The following is a 23904-nucleotide window of genomic DNA, read 5'->3' as shown; positions in this document are numbered from 1 at the left end:
CATTTGAAGTCAGTTCAGAAAAAAAGCCCATTGTAAATATAATGCCACAAAGTGTTATGCAACAGAGCTTTGTGAAGACGTTAATTGCACTTGTTCGCTCATGTGAGAGAAAAGTAGAAGGAAACCATGCAAGCCTTTCTACTCTTTGCCTAGCTTTTATTAAATTGTATGTACAAACTTCTTTTGTGCTTCCAATAGAGAACATATTTCCTTATTTGTCTCAAAAACAAACAAAAAAATCCACCCCAAAACAACAGGACTTGGGAAAAAAAACATTAAATAGTTCCATATAGCTTTATTTCACAAAATTTCTTCTCCTCAAAAGGGCACGGAGGTCACGTTTGTTTCATTTTTTAATCAATTAAGCATAGCAAGTTAATAGTTGAAGTGTTTTCTAATTAAGGACTCCACAGCATCTATCTGTGGCCTACACGGGCTGGGGAAGAAATCTTGCAGAAGCAGAGTCAAGTGTAATAGCCCCACCTTTTTTCTCTGTCCATCTGCTCTGAGTTTGCTGCCTTCACAGCACAGCTGGCTGGAGACACTATGCACTTGCACCTCAGCTACTCTACTGTAAAGTGCCATGAGCCAGCATAAGTTGCTGATGATGACGAACAAGAGCTGAGCTATCAGACTTCACAGCTGAATGAAGTACAGGCGCACATTCACTTCTGCTGACGCATCTATGAGCTAAGAACAAAAAAGGCTAAGTCCCTAAGTGAGTACCCACAGAGGTTTGTCTAGCAGCTCCCTAGAAGTCTAGCTGTGAGGACACTTACCTGGTAATCATCAGACAAGAAAAGTATGAAATCAAATTAAGAGCTTTTGTCATACAGTCTGTAATGGGCTTCCCCATGTTAAGGTTTTGCATGCAAAGCCTCACAACCAAGAAGAGTATAAATAGAAAACTATCAAAAAGCCCTTTTTCATTTGAAAAGGAGCAAAACAAACAAACAAACAAAAAACCATCAGTTGTATAGAATTTTTCTAGTTTGACTTAAACACAATGATCTTGGCTACAAGGATCAACTGGAACATGAAAGCCCATCATAAAATTGTTCACATGTGAAGCAGTTCCAAATAGACACTAGAAACAAAAATATCCCAGCCCTGTGTACGCCATCAAGGCCTCGTGGTGCAGCAGAGCCTGCACCCCTCTAGGAAGCAATGCCATCTTCTCTTAGAAGAGTGCTGACTTCTTGGGGGGGGAGGAAAGATGTGCAAGGAGAAAAGTTTACTTAATGTTTACTTAAATAGCTGCTTAACACAAATAGTCAAGCAATTGTGGAACACTGCAGGAGTGTGTTTGGAGTTTGGTTGTTGGGTTTTTTTTTGGTTGATTTTTTTGTTTTCATTTTGAATTAAACCATGCAACACATGGAAGGTAGGGGCAAATAATTTCTCCAGGCAACCACCGCATTGCCGGCAATGAGATGTGCCAACTTGCTAACAGCAAGTGTTAGCTCTACGCAACTGTTACCTATAGGTCAATGGCATTTAAAATAGAAAATCTTTCTTACACAGTGTTATGAATAAAATTGCACTTGATTTAAAACTCTTATCACTGTAACTTTTCCAAATATCTCCTTTCTGATATCTTAATTTTCTTCATTAATGGGAGCTTCTCTCTGCAACCTTTTGTTAATATTGGACACAAAACGTGAAGCATAAGCCCTTATCTACCAGAATATGAGTCTGTTGTTTCTTCAGTGCTTATTTCCTGCTGTTCCCACCCTCCACCAAAAAAGGTAAAGACAATTCACCTCTAAAGTATCAATTGTAACATTAAAATATAAACTCCTCAAGCAGACATTAGGAATTTTAGTTTCACAGATTAAATATTTGAAAAAAGTTACAGAAGGTGCTGGAATAGTACACATTTAAATTGCTTAAAAATCCAAACTTGCAGCAACTTCGCAATTTGAAAATTTCCAAAAGATTTATCAGTGTCCTTGTGAAGTTCTTTCACAGTAAGACGCCCTCGTGACAAGAAAGTGTCAAACTTCCAAGGCTGAGATCAAGAAACAAATCAGCAGGATGTACTTGCTCCACCAAGCGACTTTCAAAGAGACGTCTCCAATTCCAATAGCAAAAGCCTTCTCCTTCATTCCATTTTGGACCTTTCAAAGTGTGTAATCATTCTTTCCTGCAAAATAAGAAATTCCAATTCTATTATTTCTCCCAGTAGATGTAAATGACTCAGAAATAAGGTGATACGCTATGCATGTTGACAATACACACGTGTATTTCAACACAACTCACAGCAGATATACCACTACTTTTAGAATGAAAAGGTCACATCATTCACACATGATTGAAACACATGCCCACGCCATAATTCTCACTGTTGTGAAATCAGCTCTCCCTAAGTAGCTGATGGATCATACTCTGCTTCTGCTCCGCTTCTATTTAATTTCTAGATATATTATAGTACTTTCCAAATTCATGTTACAAATTACAGTACCACAATGCTAAGAATATCTTTGCAACAAAATGTTACAAATGTACTTATTACTCACAATGCTGATCAAAGATATTTTTCTCCAAACTACTTAATTTGCTTTGCCACGGCATCACATCTCTCCCAAATCAATTAACAAAGAGGAAGTGAAACTAAATAGGAAATCGCAAGAAAACTGCACAGACACACCGTCTACAGCAGGAAGAGTTTGTAATCCAAAAACCAATAGCTTTATGTTGAATTGTATTCTCTAATATAGGTTCATTCATCCCTAAAATTATGAGCACTGTAGACACCAAATCTTTAATGCATAACTGTACTCTTAGAAGCTGTATTACAGTACTGCTTCTTATTCTCCCCCTTGTAGCATTTTACTACTGCATTGGCAAGATCAGAGACTAGCTCTAATATGCCAAGTCCTTAGCAGCTGACTCGTGACTCTTTTGGTATGTCAGAGGACTGTTTTGTACTAAAGATATGTTCACTGACCTCATCTGAATCCAGAAGAGCTGGAAGGGCACTGCAGGGGGGAAAAATAAAGATAGTTAAGAAAACTGTAGTCCCTACTGAGAGCATATATTGGAAACTGTTTTCAGGGTTCCCTTAAGCTTTTTAGGAAAAAAGAAAAAAGCAATAATGCAGATAGACCTCCCAGTTAAATACATAAACATTAGAGAAAGATACCAAGAGGAGGAAGAGCTAAAGTAGAAATCTGCCAGTGACCTTCACAACTCAAACACTATTTTGTACTCTGCTTCTGACTTCTCATTATGAACTGAACAATTTTCACACTGCAAGGAAATAAGCTGTATTCACGGCATCTTACCAGTCTGACTGCAACTACAAAAGAGGTATTTTGTAAATACAGAAGCAGTGCTAAGCCATACTTAAGACATTTAGAAAATGGGACCATGCTGTAGAGAAGAAAAAATATTTCTATACATGTTACACTGCTATTGTAGCCTTTTTCAGACACAACAGACCTTCCATCTATGTGCAGGGACCTCAACTCTTCACAACCCTAATCAATGTACCTCTCAAGGACAGAAAGCCCTGTTGCAGACCATCTCAGAGTGACCCTTTCTAGCTTATACCAACCTAGCACTAAGGCAGCAGAGCTTTGTTCTTAAATCTAAAGAGACTGCCAAAATTTACCATTCAGATGCATGAATGCAAAGAATCCGTGAACTTGCTATGAAAAATTTAGATACAAATACTGATCTTCTCAGAATATGAGAACTGGCATTAGCAGAAGAGTACATATAGACTGTGTATACAGCTGACTGAACTGCATAAAAATGACTCAATATTCCAATAACGTACAGAAATAAATGCAATTACTCAGTGATTTACATCCAGCAAGATGCTCAAACAGAAAGAGAATGCTTGGCTGTTCTTTGCTTTCTGAATTTATTGTCTTAATTTCTAATGTCAGTGAAGTGTAAATAAATCAGTTTACGTTTTCACAGAGATAGTGTTCTGTAAGTTGGCATGTACATGACAGCATGTATTCAAGCAGCATAAATCTTAAGTCCAAGAAACTGTATAGCCATGTGGAAGACTGTTAAAAAGACAGGAGGCCAATTATAGGCTCATTTCAGTATCTGTTTACATAAGCATAGCATGCAAGTGATAGGAACAAAAAAGTAAATTAGAGTGCTTGATGTCTGAGGAGCCCACTTTTATTGTGACTACAAAAAAATACTCACACATCAGTCACCGAAGAAGGAACATTCTCCTCTACCCACTTCAGGTCATCCTCCTGCTACAAGTACAGAAATTAAATGGAAAACAAGTCACTTTTTCCAAATTGGTATGTTTTTTCTTCACTTGAGAAAAACACTGAAAGTGATTTCCAAATTACAGATACAATATTCCAACAGGAAATAAAAAGCAAAAACAAAACAAAACACTCTAACTTCATAACAATTTAGGATTCTGTAATAACTCTGTAATTATTTAATGCTTACTAAGCAACGCAGTCACTCATGACAGACTGCTTACACTATACACATCACCCATAATGAATCACAAATCTCAAAATTAAGAAACTTCATTAGACTGACTGGTTAGAACAACGTATTATTCTTTATTAGAATACAGCATTACACAGCTCTATCTATACTGGATTGTGCAAGCATTCCTAAAGAAGAGACTGAATTCTAAAGTCTTCATTGGCAGACTCCCTTTGCAGAAGCACTGTATACACATGATACTTTGACACACTCCCACTGAACCAAACCAGGAAACTCACATTTACAGGCTGATAGCTTTGCATACTGTGAACTACTACTGGGAGGTAGGCAAACAAAAGGGACAGACCTATATTCTTTCAAGTAAAGAGAACATACTTACAGTTTTGTTTGCTTTTACATTCCCATTTGGTTCTTGCTTTGTACTTCTCATTTTCATTCCCTCTGAAATCAAAAGGAGGGGAAAAAAAAAAAAAAAAAGACTGTGGTAACCAAGGTCCTGACAGGTAAAATACCTATTTGTCCTTGAATGTCCTTGTCCTTTGAATTTTGCAATTTTATCTAGGAAATACAGTTTTCTATTCTTTTTCTCTAAACCATACACAAACAGTGCAAGGATCAAAGATACGGCTGCTCAGAGAAGCTATGCAATCTCCCTCCTTGGAGATCTTCAAAAGCTGCCTATATGTGGCCCTGGACACCCTACTCTATTTGACCTCCCCCCTGAGGCAGGCTGTTTGGACAGGATGATCTCCAGACTTCCCTTCCAGCCTCAGCCATTCTGTGATTTATGCAACTCCCCAAATTTGTTTTACCTCTTGACTGCTGACCAGCCTTGCTTAAGAGCTGAGAAGCAACATGCATCTCCCAGCTTGCCAGACAGCCAATACAGATGATTTGGCAAATGCACCTAGGAGATAATACATACTTTCTCAGCTCCTACAACTATGGTATAAATACTGCTGCTGGGATATAACACTTATCCTTTTTACAAAGCTTACAAATGGTTTTGCTCAAAGGACAATAGACACAGTATGGAAATTTCAAGCAGAGATTATTACAGTTGGAGCAAGAGATTGGTGCCACCTAGTGTTATAAAGCAGGACTGCTTCAAGACCCATCTGTTTACAGTGGACATTTCCATGTTTATAGTGGACAAGGGGGAATAGTTTGAAACTAAAAGAGGGTAGACTTAGATGTAGGGCAGAAATGCTTTACTCAGAGGGTAGTGGGGCAGTCTCACTTCCAGAGAATTTGTGTCTCTCCCATCCCTGGAGGCATTCAATGCTAGGTTGGACGGGGCCCTGAGCAGCCTGATCAAACAGGCATCAACTCTACCCACAGCAGGTGTGTTGGAACTGGATGATCTTTAAGGTTCCTTCCAACCCAAGCCATTCTACGGTTCTATGATGATTTCTACAGAGTTCAGAGAACAGATAATAACTAGAATCATACAAACAGATTGTAAAAGAGGAACTGTAAACTAACACACTGACTAGAAACAATATTTGAGAGGCCTCTGTCATCACAGCCGGATGCAAACAGGACTTTGCTCATACTAAAAAAAAAAAGTCCAGTGAGTACGGTAAAACAATAACAGCAGCAGTGTGTTCAATGTCATCTGAAAACAGCAGGATTAAACAGGCAGTGCAAATGCAAAATCCAAAGCCATTGATCTTCTGCAACAGGCAATTGCACCCTGCAGTTCTACAGCAGTAACAAACTTCATTTTTATTTCTTATCCCCCTGACAGAAAGACTTGTCACCTCAGACATCCATCTCCAACACAAATCAGGTAGAAAGAAATTTTGCTCTTACCAAAGCTTTCCTTTAACATTGGCTCTTTTTGCTCATCATCATCCTCCTCTTCAGACAGCGGTGAGAAAGCAAACCTTTAGGAGGGAAAGGAAGATAACTTAGCAGAATACGTATTGCCACTTAAGAGTTATTACCCAACATTAACATCTCTTCATTATTCTGTGTAGCATATTGCTTTGAAGACCTATGTTCAACTATATAAACAAGAGTTCAAGCAACTTCTCAAATAAGCTCACCATCAGGAAGAGACTAAATTTTAACTATGCGACTTCTCACATCTAATTCTGCATATGCTGCTTAGTACATTCTATGCTATGGATCTGTATACTGCAACTAAAATCACCCAACAGGGCTACTTTGGATAACCGAGCACTCCCCAAGACAGTATTTTTAGAAAGAGATAAGAAAAGCTGAACCTTTGGTTGTTAGCAGAAGGTCTCCACAGAATCATTATGACAAAAAGGATCATTGAGAACAGTAAGCGCCAGATAGCATCATCCACCCATAGCTCCTGCCAGTCCTGTCAAGGAAAACAGAAGCACAAATAGAAGTTGTTGGGAAGAAAGTCCAAGTTTTCAGCTCTTTCCAAAGATGCATTACAGACATGTGATGAAGAGGCTCACTTGCTACAACAGTGACAATTTTACCATATGTTTATTGCTCTAGAAATAATCCACAGGAAAAAATCTGTTCCAGAATCCTCAATCTCACCTCTCAGACTAACAAATTCAAGCTTTTCAGGAGAGGTACCAACCACAGAATGCATTCAATATAAACTCACCGACTGACAGTCCACCAGCCTGAACTTCATGGTAGTCCAGATAATAAATACAATGGATGCTGCAAGATTAAAACAAACAAGCTTCTTATTACTACAAAATATGCTACTGTTTGTATATTACTAACAGGATTGTGTTTCCCAGCTGAAGGGTGAAGACTTAAACAGGGAAATTCTTGGGAAGTAAACTATTAGTTTCAGAAAATGAGACTGACTTATTGCTCTGAACTTGTAGTGAAGTGTAGGCATAGCTGAAGACACAAGGCTTAAGTCAAGGATTTACTATTTAACCAAAATCCTCATCCCTATTTACTATTCTTATGTTCTTTTCATCTGCTTTCAATACAATACTTTCATTATTGGTTGACAAACAAGCTACCCTGCAGTAACTGAACCATCTGATCTGCCTGAATACCAAAACTTTCAGATATTGACACATAAAACTCCCAGTACTCAAACTAAGCTCTCAGTGGTTTTAGAGGTGACGTTTCCCTCCACTGATGATGACTAAGAACCAGATACTGCAAGGAGTTTAATGAGAGCTGAAAATTAAATGAATGTGCTGCTTTGTTGTTTATGTAAAATAAATAAATAAACACACGCTGGTTAGAAGCTTTCTTGTTCATTGCATGGTGTCATTTCCAAATACATGAGAGAAGCCTGGCAGCACAAAGATATACTCCTGGAGTTCAGTTACCACTACTGTAGAGAGAATCCCATCTTTTTCAGAATACAGGTAGGATATTGTGATACAATCTTAAGAATGCTGTTTTTTCTTTTCAAGAGTCACTCTGGTCTTCAGCTAAGGAGGAAAAAACACTAAAAAATGACCTTAGCAATGCATAGCCAGGAAAAAAAAACTTCCAAGGGCAGTTATTGGTAAGAGGGACAAAAGCACTCTGTTAGAGAAGCTCTTACTAACTTCCTGACTAATGATCCACTGCATCTGAAGCATCAATGTAACATTTGACAAACTACTAGAAACAGGTTGAGTGATAAAAATGGCAAGTATTTTCATTACATTTACAGAAGAGTTACTAAATTCAAAATCTGCTTTAGTGAGCAAATCTAGTTACATGTTCAAAACAGCTAACACTGTTTACCTGCTACTGCCAAGATAAGTGTGTTGGTGAAGTGCCGATACAAAGAGAGCTTCACTACATTCCTTCGAAGTTTTAGCAGTTTCATTGTTTGAGTCAAGCTGATGAATATGTAGATAAAGTCAAGGAAAACCTCTGAGAGGACAAGCAGGACACAAACTTAAGAGGACACAAGTATTATGAACAATGGCCCCCAGCCAGACACACACCCAAGAATGCAGCCCTCTAAAATATAGACGAGACTCACAGCAGAACAGAAGGTCATCCTATGGCAGCTGTACCAAACACTCCCTGAAAAAAACAAACAAACAAACAAAAAAAAACCCCAAATTTCACAGAAAACACACCCCCCACCAAGTAAAACAGTGAAGGATATCCACCAGCACAGGGCAGTATCTAGGAAAGCCAGGGGAATAAAAGCCAAGGAGGCAAGATCATTCTGGGCCTGGAGACAAAGAGAGAGCCAGTAAGAACAAACTGAAAAGGAGACAAGATGCAGGAGCAAGGAGTGTCAGGCTATGTTACAAGAAACTACAGACACTTCACCACAATGCTTCTGAGTTTTACTACAGAAACAAGCATTTGAACAAGGTGTTCAACTCAATGCAGAGGGGTTTACAAAAGACAAAAGCAAACTACAGCACACTGCCAGTTCCCAACTCTCCATCAGCAAGGCAAGAAGTAGTTTTCCAGATTAAGACAATTTAGCGGCATTAACAAGAGCCTTTGTTAAGATTACTGCTGCAAAGATTTAGTCTGGCCACTTCTGTTATAGAAAGTCAGCAATCAGCTTGTTAGAAATACAGTAATTACATCCTGTACACTACTCAGGGAAGAACTCAATGCTCAGATGGGTTTGACTGAAAATTGCAAAATTTGCTTTTTGAGTATACAAGAAACTATGAAAGTCCTAAATAACCAAAGTGAGTCATTTTTTACTGCTTCTAAAATATTAGACAAACAGTTATGTGAACAAGCTTGTAACTTTCTACAGTTTATGAAAGGATATCCACAAAATAATACAGGCATCAATCAGGGACAGGGCCAAGTTTGCTATCAGAGCCACAGTGTCATAGAAAAACTGAAAAAGTACCAAATATATAACATGTTAAGTATCTCGCCCCAAGACGCTAACAGTAATTTATACCCTAATGCATACTTCTAGAATGAAGCAAGTAGCAGCATAACTCACAAACACTTCCCTAGGCACAGACTCAAATATAAAACGTTGGTTTGTTTATTGCTGGTTTTTCTTGGTTTTGTTGTTGTTGTTTTTACTTTTTTCTTCTTCAAAACAAAAAACTAAGAGAAACATTCATAGCCAGATGAATCACCTTTAGGCCTGGAACTGGCCCTACATCCTGAAATTCCTTCCTGATTTAAAGTCACAACAGCATCTGGAACCTGGTTAATCTCTAAATTAAGAAAACGATTTCTAAATACACAAATGCATCCAAATGCACAAACAGTTGTCAATAAACAGCATCCATAGTTCCAGAGTTCTTTTGGAGAACCTCTGGGATTCTCCTTTGGCACTTAATTTTAAGACAGAAGAACCTGAAGCACGTAAGAAAAATTCAAGAAGCAGTTACTGACCCCTGTGACTCTAAGAACACCTTCCATGCCAGAAAATAATAGATAAAGGGCTCCAGCCATAACTACTTTGTGAAGAGTAACCCCGAGACGAGGCCTGTAAAAAAAACAAAGTGAAGTTAATCATTAGTGCAGGAGAAGAACAAAGTCACATCAACTTGAGTTCAGCTTAAGGCAGGAGGCACATAAATAAAAGCTTCTTGTGACAAGTCATCCCTAGATCTTCGCAATCACTTTATTGTGGTGCTCCTATGCTTATCATTTTTTTTGGTCTTTTGGCCTGATGTGGCTTAGGAAGGGATCATTAACAGTTAACTTGCTTGGCATTTTATTACCATTAAGTAATAATTAAGCCTCATCTTTTTCAGTTCCCTCAACACACCCCGAACTTGACAGATGATCCCAATGCCACATGACACTGTTTTACTATGTAACACAGCTGGGGGCAGACAGATAAGCAGCAAAAGCCTCCTAAAGTAGATCTCTGCTAGAGATTTATGAGCACAGCAGTGACTCTCAGAATCAATCACAATCTTTCAAGTTGCCAAGTGCAGGGAAATTAATACTATCTTAAATTATTAAAAAAAACAGATTTTTACTCACTTGACTATTCCATATCCCAGGCTGACTATGATGACCAGAGTTCGAGCCAGTGAACGTTTCACAGCAGAAAGCAGTTCTGCTAGTATTAGTGCTCCTTGAACTACCAAAAGCAAAGAAGACGACAGGTTATAAAATATAATTTATATTTTATTGACTACTGCATATGGTTGTAGTATATGGGCAGACACTATTATTTGCAGCAAGTAGGTTACTAAAATGTATAATGCTTTTATTACCTACATCTGGGGAAAGGTTTCAGAATACCTACGTCAAAAATAATTATTGGGGTTTTTTTAAGTGAAAATTAAGTCCAAGGAAAGCAGAAAGTAAAGATCCATAAAATTTTTTATTCACAGTATTAGCCTGGACAATCTTCCAAACAAGCCAACCAATAAAACCTCCCGTACTGTGATGTGACCAGTTAAGAAAGTCATAAAGAGGTTTTACTCAATTTCATTTGTATGCTTCCATCCTACAAAGGCTTTTTTTGAGAGAGCGTTGCTTATGATGAATTATCAGACTATTGGCTGAAAGCCAAAGGTTACTGGCAATGATGTCACAATAAACAAGCAGTCTCTTTTCAAGACTAACCATAAGAGGTGAATTACATGCTACACTTCAGAAGTCCTGTTTCAAACATCAAGTGAGTGTTACAGTGAATACTTAAAGGATCTAGCATTCTATATTCCTGAAGAACTACACTCAGAAGTTTTAGACCCAGCATCTTAGTTTTAGAAGAACACAGGCTGTCAAGGGATAATAAAAAGCATTTACAGTATATTAAAAGACACGCAGAAAACTCTGTTCCATGTTCTCCATTTTGAGGCAATCCTCAAATAATCATATAGTTAAAATTCATCCATAACCCCAATTCAGTATGTGTTAGCACAGGTAGTTAGTGCTGTGCCCATCAATGAAAGTGCAAGTTGCAACTGCCACTTACCAGATTCCCCTGTATAGCGGATGTTCTGGAACTCTGCATAGAAAACTGCTTTCTCAAGCATCCCCAGGAAGATAACAGCACCAATCCAGAACTGGATCCTCAGGAGATCCCTCCAGTAACAGGCTGACCATGCAAGCCACAGAACTCCGAAGAACACGTACACAATACACATCACCATGAAAAACTATTATGCAAAAAGAAGCAAGAAGTAGTACACTTAGATGAAAGAAAAATAAAAATTGAAGAATCGTACATGTAAATTCAAACATTCCATTACAGAAAAGCAAGGAAGTTTGCTACACAATCCTGTAAAGGATCACTTTCACAAACTGAGAATGTCTCTTAGAACAGTTTTCTGATCCTTACAGGTTTTCATGCCCAAGCATCCACACTGTTCAAATGTTAAGAATCTAAACATGCCAGTTCAAATTCAGATGTTCCATTACAGAAACAAGCAGACAGAGACTTTTTTTCTTGACCTGCCACACAGGGATATTCACACCTATGAATTACAAGTCAGCAGAACTGCTGGAAGCTTCTTAATTATGCAGCAAGTAAAATATGTTTCAGAAACACCATGAGGTTCTCCTATTTACAGGTTACTCTTGCCAATAAAGATAGTCTAGATATCCTACTTCTTATTGACCCCCAGCTAAAGTCTGCCTACACTAGATAAGTTTTTATTTTGTAAGCCTCCTTGACAGAAGCAAGGATCAATCAAGTCAACAGTCCCTTTGAACAAAAGGGGAATTTGCTCTTTGTAGCTCAATTATACTTTCACTGTTAAGCAGTATTGAGGACCTCCTTGTGGTGTAGAAGACAGCTGGTGGAAGAAGAAAGATGAGACTATAAGAGAACAAAGCAATGATAAATGAAACAGTAGCTGTAAACAAAACAATAGAAGAGTGGATTTTCTAAGATATGAACTAAGGGAAAAAACAAGAGTGTCAGTAAAACTGCTCAGTTTAATGATACTGATCCCTTCTGGAACTACAAAAACTGACAGTCACCAGGTCAAACAATCCATAGGCAGACATTAAGAGCATATGCAAGTATCTGATATCTACGTCTGTTTTCCCTACCCCATATGCACTATAAGAAAAACTAATTAGTACTTCAAAGCCACAGGCTTCGTCACCCTTAAGCATGGAAAGAGAGTATTTAGCAGAGATTCACATCCACTGACAACTTGATAGAAAAACTGTTTTACTTACAATCATCAGAGGATAGTCTGCAAGTGATAGATATTCATATGGCCCCTTGAGTTCTACTGTCACTGCCAAAAAATAATACAATAATCAGTCTGAGCAGGAAGCAAACGTGGGAAGCCAGCTTATAAGGCACTTAATTGATTTTTTTTCAAGCATAAAGAACACCCACATCTTCTCATGGAAGAAACCTTTAAATTTAGCTTCACTTTGGAATCAAGTGCTAGACCAGTAACATATTCAGCTAATTAAATTATATTAAAACAATTAAAATTATATGCTTTGTGACAAAGTAACTTGCAGTAGCACTTCAAGTTACAGGGCTTTGTGCTGTGGATTAATGTGTAACAGTAAGGTTTGAAAACACACATACTATCTTTTTAAATGGACTTCAAATCTTCTCTAAAATATGGAAAATTGTATTTTACCTACCAGCGTATGGATAATATAATTTCAAAATGACAACTATGACCTTTATGTTCTACATGATTTGAGCTTATTAATGTAAATCATTGTATTGGTCTGATCTTTTTTTTTTTTTTTTTAAACAACAACAACAACAAAAAAAAACCTACACCACAAAATTGAATTACTTGGGTATTTTCTCTACCTCCATCATCAAGCTGATAGATCAAAAGCCTTAAGATCATCAAACCATTAGCAATCACATTATCTTCAGACGACTTTTGGCAGACACTGTGTATGTCTATGTTAAGTCAAAGGCAACAATTTATGAAAATAAACTAAGAAATATATTTATAGAAGTACCTTAGAAATCAGTCAGAATGGTATACATAAAAAAAAAAGCAGTATCCTTCTTTAGCTGTCTTACTTGTAAAGAGCTTTTCTTTAGGGTTTGAGGCGGGTGTTGTTCTCTCCATTCTTTTAAGTTTGTTAGCAGAATCCTTCAGAGCTGTAACTCCAATTTGCACAATAAATATATATGGCCCATCTCTCCAAGTTTTAATAACAGCATTCATTGCCTGAAAATGAAATGTCTGCATGTAAATAATATATGAAAAACATAGTAGTACAGGAGATAGACAAAAGTACGCTCTCCATACATGTATGCTGTCTTCCATATAAAAATAAAGTTCATCTGATCGTGATCCTCAACCTTGTTAGCAAATATCTGATGTGTATTTATTTTTTTAAATTCATTTATGAGACGTATTTTAGAAGTCTGAAATTTGCCTATATTTGAACTGGAAGAACCATTAAGAGACTAAAAAAGTGATCAGGGCTTACTTAGAAATTGTATTCTGTCCTATTGCAAGAGTGAGCTCAAAGGTAATGCAAACATTACAAAGAATTCAACAAAGCTGCTATTCCTTGTTGTCAGTCGAGGAATACAGATTGTCAGAAATGCTTCTTGACTCCTGAAAGCAAGTATTTCACAACAGGACACCTGCGTATGACTTGGCTCTCTGGTGAGGACTAAGTTTTACAGTGTAAGATAAAAGAGGTAGCTGAAGAGGATAAAAAAAAAATTCCCTATTAGTCATTTCCTCTGAAAACTACTACTGCCTCTGAAACAGCTCTCATACTACTAAGAACCAGATATTGCTAGTAAATTAAGAGCAAGGAAGCTTACCCGGATTAAGTATGTGCACCATAGGGAAATAAATAAATAAAATCAGGTTTTTTTGTTTTGTTTGTTGTTTTTTTTTTTTGAGTTACAGTATACAAAACTTAGTTCCACAACTAAGGCAATTCCAGCCATATCAAAAACTGCAATTGTTCACCAGAAGCTTTGAGGTAAAAGCTAGGACTGTGTATGCATGTGCTGCTTACAAGATCAAAGCAGACCTAGCATGAGAGTTTTAATAACGGCATCTCCAAGACAATTTCAGTATTATAAGTAAAGCATGGACTTAAAGAGTCCTCCTGACTATAAAACCTAAAGAAAACAGAATTTTATGCACCAAAAATGTTTACACTAATACTGACTGATGTTAAACTGCTTAGTTAAAAACATACCAAGCTTAAAATAAACCTGATTTTTCCTTTAAAATACATCAATCTTTTGCTGCACTGATTCCTTATTTCACACATCATCTTTTAGCTAGATGGCCTTGTTAAAAGTATAAAGGAAGGGAAACACTTTCTTTTTGTTGTTTTTTTGCATCCAGGAAATTCAGTGAGAAGTTATTCTGATAACTGTTCCTGGTTAAGACTTGAACATAACACGTAATAAAAACACTAACAGATTTGAAGCTCAAAAGAAATCATTCATTTCGTTACATACAACGTTTTAAAGGACTGAATAGGTCAAGACAAAAAGAAACGTAATCTCCAAATGTTAGTTATATCTTACAGCACTCATTACCTTAAGGCTGATATATTTTATATTCTTTAGATTACTGTCTTTTAAAATTTATTTTCATTATTCACACCATCATTTTGAATGGTTAAAGTTTTACATTTCATATGAAAGAATCTTTATAAATATAGCAATATAGTTATGGTCACTTCCCTCCCCTTCCCCTCCCCCTAAACCCCTCAGTCTATTTTCAGACTAACGCAAATCAAAGTCTTACAAAGTATCCCCTCCCCTTCATACCCACCTGTCCCTGCAAAACACAACAAATATACCACACAAGCCCCGCAACAAAATTGTACTACCACTGTAAACACCACTAGATAATTACTAGTTCTTTTTATAAAAGAATTAGAAAAAAAGTCCTACAACACTGGATTCCAAATTGCATTTGAACTTGAAACACATACAGTTTTATCTGCCACCATTGTGTGATTTCCTCCACTCTCTTTCTTATCTTTCATGCCCTTAAGAGAAAAACAGAAAATGGATAAGTCAGGATATCAAAGCTCTTTCTTTCACTACTATGCACTTCCATTAAAAGGGAAAAACATACCTCTTGTTTCTCAGGTGAGAGAGGCTCTGGATGAACAAATTCTTTATAGAAATTCTGTAAGATAAAAAAAAATACAGCATTTATAGGTACTGTGAGTTAACATGACATCATTGCCAGAACAGTAAACCTGATTTTGAGGAAGAATTATCTGAAACAGAAGCGGCATTGGAGAGTTTTCATTTCTTTAATTAAATCAAACAAATGTCCATATCTGGAGGGAATTTTGAATACTTGGGTTACTATTTTGTCCCTTGAGAATTGCTACTCTCCCTCCCCTATCATACAACAGGTCTGTATTTTTAGAGCTGGATCCATGGACACGACAGCAGTGAAATTAACGCTACTTCCCAAATATGCATCTGTTAGCTACCTCCATTACTAAATGGCACTTGCAAGTAGAGAAACAAGATTTTGGGATTTCTGCCTTGGTACGTGCTAAAAAAGCCCCCACACAAATGTATGCCTATCCTGCAGATGGGAATCCAGAATCTGCCAACTCTCTTGAACTCGAAACCTTGTGAAACTACCCCATATCACAAGAAATAAAGCTAAATAACCAAAAAGGAGACATTTATGTCAAAGTTCAAAAATGAATACCTGGGAAGAATAACTTCTGTTAAAATTTCAGTAGACTTTGCAAAGGAATGGGAGGAAAAGTCACTTAAAGTTTTTAAAATTCCCAGCTTCATCAACATTCACTTAAGATGCCTCAGTTCATATTACATAGATAAGCCCTCAACAGCTTTTCTATAAAACCATGGAAAAATAGAACAAACATTTCTAATATTAATAAACTTAAAAACCAGGCAGTATATACGCATATATTAAAAAACTCCTTTCAAGTCATCTTCACATGTCAAAGGATTTAGGAGTGTCCAAAACAGATCATTAAAGAACATTTTCAAGTAACCTTTAGGCAAGCCTTTCCTTAGGAAAGGCAAAAAACTAGTTCAATAGCTGGGAGACAACTCCCAGTATTTTCTGTTCACACCCTCTTGTCTAAATCAGGAGTGGTTCAATAAAGACACAACACCACACAGTTTGCTTTGAATTCTTAAGTACACCATAAAAAAAAAACAGACTGTTACATTGACACTACCATTAATGAGATTGCACAGCTTCTGGTGTTATACAGCTGGCACAGAGCCTTTGTTTAAACATTTCTTCACAAAGTTACATGGCATTGTCTTTCATGTTTTCCCCATTACATTTGTTTCAACCACCATTTTGCTCTTTCCCCCCCCCCCCCCCCTTTTGACCAATTATCCCAGTCCTTCACTGAGCCAAATTCAGCAGGAGATTCATTCTATTGCAAGAGATGCACATGGTTACTCATCAAGCAGTAGACTTCTGCAACTCAGCTCTTAGTGCTAAACAAAATACAGAACACATAACCACAAGCAAAAAGAAGCACCCAACTTTAAAGTGTGGATATTTTGTTTTTCAAAGTGGGCCAGAAGTTGAACAGCAAGTCAAAAGTAAAGCAAAAATTAAGAAGTCATCGCTGCAGTTTGGTTGTCATAAACAGACAAAAGTACTCCCCAACCTACAGCAATCCTCATGTGAGTGATCCTCATTTAACAGGATCTAATGTCATCTGTCTGTTATATGTGGGAATAGGGCAAACTAAAATTTCTGCCCATACCTGGGGCTTGAACAGTTTGGAGCAATTTGGAAAGAGAAGAGAAGATGTGGCGTAGTATCCTGACCAACCCGGATGCTCTTCAGATGTCGTCCCAAAATAACTTTCTGCCTGTTCTTCCTGCCAAACAGAAATGAGAATTTAAATTAGCATTCATTATATCAAATGTTTCATCTGAGTAGGCAGCTGCAAGACATGGAAAGCAACAAAACTTCCCTGTAAATAAACTCTTGAACAGAGTTTAATAGGCCAGAAGCCACCAAGGCCATATAGGACTCTTTTCCCTCCAAAAAGGATATTGATAGACACACATACACGTGCGGTCTGAGTATGAATTAATATTAAATATATATATATATATAAAAATCTACTCCTGCAGTGGAGGTAAAGCAACCAGCACAAATTTAAGTCTATATGATATGAATAAACTCCACATTATTATGAAGAGATTAAGTACCTCAGTACTGTGCTAGGCTAGTAGTTACAACTGTCACAATTAACACATTACAAACAGTATAAAACACAGCTGTGTTCTACCACACCTGAAACACACACTACGCATTTCATATAAATCACTCCTACTTTCTATACCATACATGTGAATAGAACAGGATTAAGACTAAACATGAAAATATTTTTTCCTACTGGCTGTCATTAAGCACTTTTGTAAATAATATTCTCATTTGACAAACTCAAACGCTTCAGTTTAGAGTTGATACACTTATTTCAACTTCTGGGTTTCAAAGAATTCTGACAAATACACCCACTTTACCCAAAAAAGGTAAATACCCAAAAGCTGAAGATTCATTTCTCTGTCATCTTCTCACTGACACAGAAGTTGGTTCTCTTTTAGTCCAACAGAGCAAGGAAGATGTAAATAAGCAATCTCCAATCCTCCCACCCCTATACCTAAAAAAAACATAGCCCATGTTTTCCATATATAGTTCTTACCCCAAAGTTGAAGACTTCATTGTAGCAATCAGAATATCTTAAATACCATGTAACATTGTAAACTTGGGAGGGATCACAAGACTTCTCATCACCTTCAACTAAAAAGACAACAACATATTAGGTATCTTTCCTACATAAATCTCCTTCCATTCTGCACCAAACTACAGTAATTGAGTTTAAAGACAAAAAGTAAATCAACAGAAGAACATTATTCTCAAATAATCCACTACTGCTCAGTGAAAAAAACAAAAGCATACAAGAAACAGACTTCAAATGTGAAATTACATTAATTCCATTAAAGAGCTGAAGATCATTTGGAATTTTTTTGGTCTTAAGACAACTAGGAATGTGTCAGCAATGACAAAAAGCAAACAAGACGACAGCAGTGACTCCAAATGATTGCACTATATGAAATTATTTCCCTTTCTAAGATATATGCATGATTCTATATGTCAGTATACAGCAGGCTAATACAACGAGCAATCTGCATAGGTAATTTTAATATACCAATACTAAAACACACTAATATTATCACCTATACAATAGATAAAGAGGTAAAGCTCCACAACTCAACAACCATCCCCACACTGTCACTGTTTTTCCTTTAGGAAAAACACACGACCAACAAAAAGTAATACTTTATTTAATCAAAAAAGATTTCATAATCATTCTTGTTTCTCAAATCTCATTGCCAAATTAAATCCTGGTGAAGAAAAATTGACACTCAGAAGGCAAACTGCACATGTATGCAAAACCAGCAGTGATTACTCAGTTTCGGAAGCCATATAAATGATTATAATTGGGTTTTGCCAGCCAGCAGGTACCGAAACAAAATAAGTGAAATAAATGACAGCACGTTTCTTCTAGAGCTGTCACCACAATTTCACAATGAACATTATCTCAGACTACAGATCCACAAATTTGTTACAGATGCAGAACTTTCAGTAAATGTTTCCTCTGCTGCCTACAGTGGATGGGGGGGGGGGGGAAGAAAAGAAACTAAGAGACCCAGCCAAGGAATCCTGTCTAACCAAGCTTTAAGCCACATGACTACTAAACCGAGCCTATGCAGAGCTACAAACAGCTGGTTACTAATGCTGGAGACAGAGAGGAAAAAAAACTAAAAGAAAAAAAAAAGGAATGCAATCACTAAAAAATAAGTTTCCTTATGACACGTTCTGGTATGCATGAATGCATGAAAACAAGGCGTACATTCTGCTCACAGCCCTAGAGAGATGCTGCAGATGGCAAAACAGAGAAACTAAAAAGCTACAAACACAATGGAGTGGGCATATAACAAGTTCTCAAGAGACAGACACCTTACTGATACAACTGACCATATGAGGAATACCTTGGAACTGTGCTACAAACAAAGAAAATTATTTCTAAGATATTTTGAATGTCTTTTCCACCTATTAAAAACTTCTGAAGATCTGCATTCGGCAGCAATGCCAACTAAAAGCAAAACAGAACACGACCAGAATAGTGCACCAATCTAAGAAATCACCACAGGAATGCTATAAAGGAAATACTCTTACAGAACAGAAGAGGCAACCGTGGCATTTACTGAATTCAGCAACAAGGAAATCAAAGTTCCTCTGCCTTCAAGCAAAACCTGCAACATTTAACTCTAATGAACTCTTTATATTCATTTATAGATGAAGCGGGATTTCCCGTATGATACTAGACAGGAAACCAGATGTCTCCAGAAATCAACTTAAGAGAACTAACAGATAAAATAAATTCATTACAGACAATGCTATACAACTGCGGCAGTTTTCCCAGTTAGAAGTAAAAAGCAAAGAAAGTATTAGATACCACCACACAGAATACACCACAAAAAACAAAAGAAACAACCCAGAGGGAAAGAGAAAAGGCAAGAGGAAATACAGGAGCTAATCTAAGTTAATGTGAATCTTTTAAACACATGGTATGTAAAATAGATGTCTTCACCAGAGAACACTCAAGTTTTACTCCTGTTCAAAGGCTGACAGCACATGATAGTTGCAGCTTACATCAGGAGCCAGAAGGTTAAATTCTTACTGCCAGTTCTGCCACTAATCTGACTTGTAACGAATTCTTTTTTCTCAGTTTCTTAGTTTCTGGTTATTTCAGCCGCTTACCTCATGACTAGACTTACCACACACTTTGTTGTGGGAACCTAAACCTTACATGCAGTATCAGTATAGTTCTAGTTCTAAACCCTACAGTAAGTACTAAATGTACAAAGAAAAACGCAATTTAATCAAGAATCGCCAGTTAACAGTTTCACCACCTCAATTTTCTCAGTTATGAAAGGAGTGAAGTTGTAAGTCTCGGAGTGACAAAGGCACAGATTCCACTGATTGTTTCTGAAGTGACATTTCCTCGTTTAATACAAACGTGCAAAGTCAGTCTCAGACAATGTATCTGTATAACCACTCAGTCAGCAGGTGGAGAGCTTCACCCTCTCATCACTAAGAAGTGGTGCAAATAACCCCTTAGAAGTGTATGGTGAAGATGTCACCCTTGCAAAGTTAACCACTTCCACAAGTCACCTACATCATCTAGTTTCCATCTCAGCACTGCCTTTGTGCTTACAGATCAAGGCTTTTTGATAGAAACTCCTTAGGGCACTGATCTATGTAGTCCAAAGCCCTGGATGGAACAATTCAAAGAACAAACATGAAGGTTGCAAAGGTATTTTCTCTGTAGCTCACTCATACACTGTGACCAGGAAGATAAAACAGCTCTCAGGAAAGCTCTATCTCAGTGTTTAATTTCACCCTCATATCTGTTCCAGAGTTTTAGGTCTCCCCTAAAACCTCAAAGTACAGGCAACAGTCACCCATCAGTGATTCTGCAATATAAACAGCCCCTCACCCAGTCAAGGCTCAAACCCTCTCTAACTGGAGCCATTTTGCACACTTCACTGCAAAGCTAAGCACATCACACACCTCATTACCTTCTACCTGAAATGAAATGGTACGCTCATTGCCCATCTCACCCTTTCCACTGCCTTGCCTGAACAGAACCATCCACTTCTGCTGTAGCTAAAACAGACCACATCTTCAACAGCTTCAACACGGTTCTCAAAATCAATCAGACCAGAGCTGCAGCTTTCCCCCAGTGACAGGAAACAAGCTGTCATTTCAGCCAGTGCCATTAAATGCTTCACGGTCTTTTGGTCCCAAAATGTGAAGTAGAGGCTATGTGAAACAGCAGAGTGAGAGCATGTGCAGCATAAGAACTCAGGACCACTTACATCTTAGGAAGATGGTGGTGTTGCTGAAGAGAATCTTCCCAAAGTTAAAGAACTTCTTCCCCTGGAAAGGCAAAAGGAGATGAAAAAAAAATCAGAGGGCTTCATGTCAGCCAGTTTCCACATTGTTTTCTACTCTGAGTTTTAAATCAATACTGAAATGGAAGTGAATGACAACCAGAAGCCAGTTGTACTGGATTTTCAAGTCATGCTTCACCACCCCCTCGATCTGCTCTCAAAGATGGCTTGAGAGACTTTTCTGTTGCCGTTCTGCAAAACTCAATCAATTTCAAGACTGTTTATTATATCAATTTGCAATTTCTTGCCGATAAGAAGGTCTGGACCTTATCCAACCACGGAAACTTTCACGCTTAAAATCAACAGGGGCATTCATCCCAACTCTTGTAATTTTGCTCCCATTCTCACAGGAAACACGCATTACTCCCTTCTACGGTCCGACAAACTGAGTTTAAGGCAGTTTTTCCCATGCAGTTTCACACAGAGAAGCAAAGAAACACGGAAAACCTTTCGTCTCCCGCTCATTCCCGCCGGGCCCGGCTCTCCCCACGCCAGGCCCCAGCTGCGCCGCAGGGCCGCTGCCCCCAGTCCGGGCCCCTCGAGCCTCACGGAGCCGCTCTGTCCGGGCCGCCTACGCAGCCGCCTCCCTCTACCTTGCGGCCGCCGCCGACCGGGACTGAATCAGGGCAGAAGGACCCCAGCGGAGCGCGGGGCTACGGGTGGGAACGCCACGTTCCCCGACGCGCGAGCAGCGCACCCGCGGCCTCCGGTCCCCGCAGGCGGCCTGCCGTCGCACTCACCATGGGGACCGGGACCCGCCATTTGGAGAGCTGCCCTGCGCCCGCCGCGCCCGCCAACGCCAGCAACGCCAACAGCCTCAGCGGGACGATCCCCGGCCGCCGCCACCCCCCGCACCGCGGCACCGCCGCCATCCCGCCGCACAGAGGCCGTGGCCGCGCCTCTTCCGCTCCCCGCGGGCGACGCAGCTCCGTGGGGCAGCGGGGGCGGAGCCGCTGCTCGGCTGGGCCCGGCTCCCGGCCCGCTGCCCGGCGGTTCGCTCGGTGACAGATTGCAGCTCAGCGCTGCCGCGGGAAGGCCCGGCCCCGCACGGCGCCGCGATGGAGGCGGCCGCGCAGGGGGAAGCCAGGTAACGCCGCCTGGTAACGGCTCCTCGGCCCGGCCTCCCCACGCTCCCTGCCGTGCCGGGCCGGCTGCGCACCGGGGTGGATAGCGGCGGCGGGCCCGGCCCCAAGGACGGCCCGGAGGCGGCAGGAGTGGGGGCAGGCCTGCGGCCGCCGGACCGGTGCTTCCCCCGGGCGCATGGAGGACGCGTGCAGCAGGAGGGAGGGCTGCATTGCTGGCATGGGTGGTCACCGTGAGGTCTGTGCAGTGACCCGGGTATGTTAAAGCTTAGTTCGCTTGTGACCAAGTCGTCATGGCTGCCATCTGTGTTTTTTTAATGGTGTACGTATATCATCAGTAAGTATTTTATGAGCTCCAGCTCTACATTTGTTGACACTAAAGCCTTACGCTCTTCCGTGTGAGGCTGAACTCAGTATACCAGGGGAAACGCTCTGATGACAGTCCGTTATTTCAGGCAAGCCAACTATTATCTACTTTCTAAGCGGCCTGGAAGTTCTCTGGAAGTAATGCAGAGCCATCTGCAGCCTCCTCCCTCACCGGGCCCTCTGCAGAGAGAAAAGGGGTGCAGCTTTTCTGCTTTTCTGCCAGTCATGTCTGATTCTCCATTCTTAGTACTGGAACTTGTTCAACTATAAGGGCTACAGTAGATACAAAACTGGCCAAAAAAAAAGAAAGAAAAGCCCTAAGAATTCACTTGTGTGAAAATTCAGCTCTGTTACTCACAGATTCAATTGTTTGCCAGAATTACTCAAGTTTAAAAGGAAGTGGTATAGCACTGAACTAAACGAGCAAAAATGCTTCCCATATCCAAACACAGCAGTTCAAAGTCCAGCATGCTTTATGTCACAGTTGTCTGAGCTCTGCTTAATCCTCACTGCTCTTGAGGACACCCGTCAACTGATGTGTCACATTTCAATGTTATATGCTCTTTCCAGCATTCAAGATGAAGCTGTGGACAAAAGCAACTTTAAGGAGTGCAGCCAGATTGCTTTCTACAGGTAAAGAGCAGAACTGTAGCGTAGGGTTTTGTAAACTGTTAATACTTAAAGTTATAGGAAGTAGTTTCACATCAGTTTTTAATCACAGCAAGCTTGCTACTTTGAGGATGTACCTTACTGTGCCACTCAGCTGTCAGCATGTGCTATTCAACGTATTTTAAAAGGTGGAATCTCACCTCTGTTGTCTTCTATCCAGTGTTGCCTGCATAAAAAGAGTGATTGCCCAGTAATACAGCAGTTAGCCACTTTTGTACTGGTTACAGTTTCAAATACTCTGTTCTGCAGGAGGTAATGCTCTGAAACCCCGAATAGCATTTTGCCAGTGGGAGCAGGGCTCCTCCTTTCACATCAGCCCTCTCTAGTTGATCACCATTTTGACTTTAAGACCCCTCATTTCTCAACAGGAAGTTGCCACGCATTACCAAGCCTCAGATCTTCTGTTTGCTCTACTTTTAAATTAAAATAAAATTTTTATGTGATTGCTCACATTTGTGCAATGTCTGTTTGCAAGGGAACCAAGTCTATTTATTGATTAAAAAAAAAAAAAAAAGCATCCCT

General features: G+C 39.2%; 2 protein-coding genes across 3 annotated transcripts in view; one reads left to right on the top strand and one right to left on the bottom strand.

Moving 5' to 3' along the window:
• Positions 1–1758: 1758 nt before the first annotated feature.
• TMEM87A (transmembrane protein 87A) lies at positions 1759–22287 on the bottom strand. 2 transcript variants are annotated; one of them, XM_072339153.1, is made up of 20 exons: positions 22006–22287; positions 21191–21251; positions 17947–18044; positions 16999–17115; positions 15354–15407; positions 15208–15264; positions 13310–13460; positions 12484–12545; positions 11270–11453; positions 10327–10426; positions 9727–9820; positions 9140–9211; positions 8134–8242; positions 7034–7092; positions 6669–6772; positions 6253–6326; positions 4817–4878; positions 4171–4226; positions 2951–2981; positions 1759–2146 (listed from the first exon to the last, which is right to left on the bottom strand). In XM_072339153.1, the coding sequence occupies exons 1-20, from the start codon at positions 22135–22137 to the stop codon at positions 2105–2107; spliced, it is 1719 nt and encodes a 572-aa protein (XP_072195254.1). In that variant the 5' UTR covers positions 22138–22287; the 3' UTR covers positions 1759–2104. The 2 variants fall into 2 exon arrangements, with proteins under 2 accessions (XP_072195254.1, XP_072195255.1); XM_072339154.1 differs by lacking the exon at positions 9140–9211 and adding an exon at positions 8507–8575.
• Positions 22221–23904, top strand: part of GANC (glucosidase alpha, neutral C) — a 19598-nt gene continuing 17914 nt past the window's right edge. Inside the window, exons 1-2 of the mRNA XM_072339152.1 lie at positions 22221–22352; positions 23284–23346. Coding sequence (XP_072195253.1) covers positions 22324–22352; positions 23284–23346 — 92 coding nt within the window. The 5' untranslated portion in view covers positions 22221–22323. The remainder of the gene's footprint in view (positions 22353–23283; positions 23347–23904) is intronic.

The sequence above is a fragment of the Excalfactoria chinensis genome, chromosome 5 (assembly GCF_039878825.1).
Source record: "Excalfactoria chinensis isolate bCotChi1 chromosome 5, bCotChi1.hap2, whole genome shotgun sequence".
Classification (NCBI taxonomy): Eukaryota; Metazoa; Chordata; class Aves; order Galliformes; family Phasianidae; genus Excalfactoria; species Excalfactoria chinensis.
This window is presented reverse-complemented; position numbering and strand designations above follow the sequence as displayed.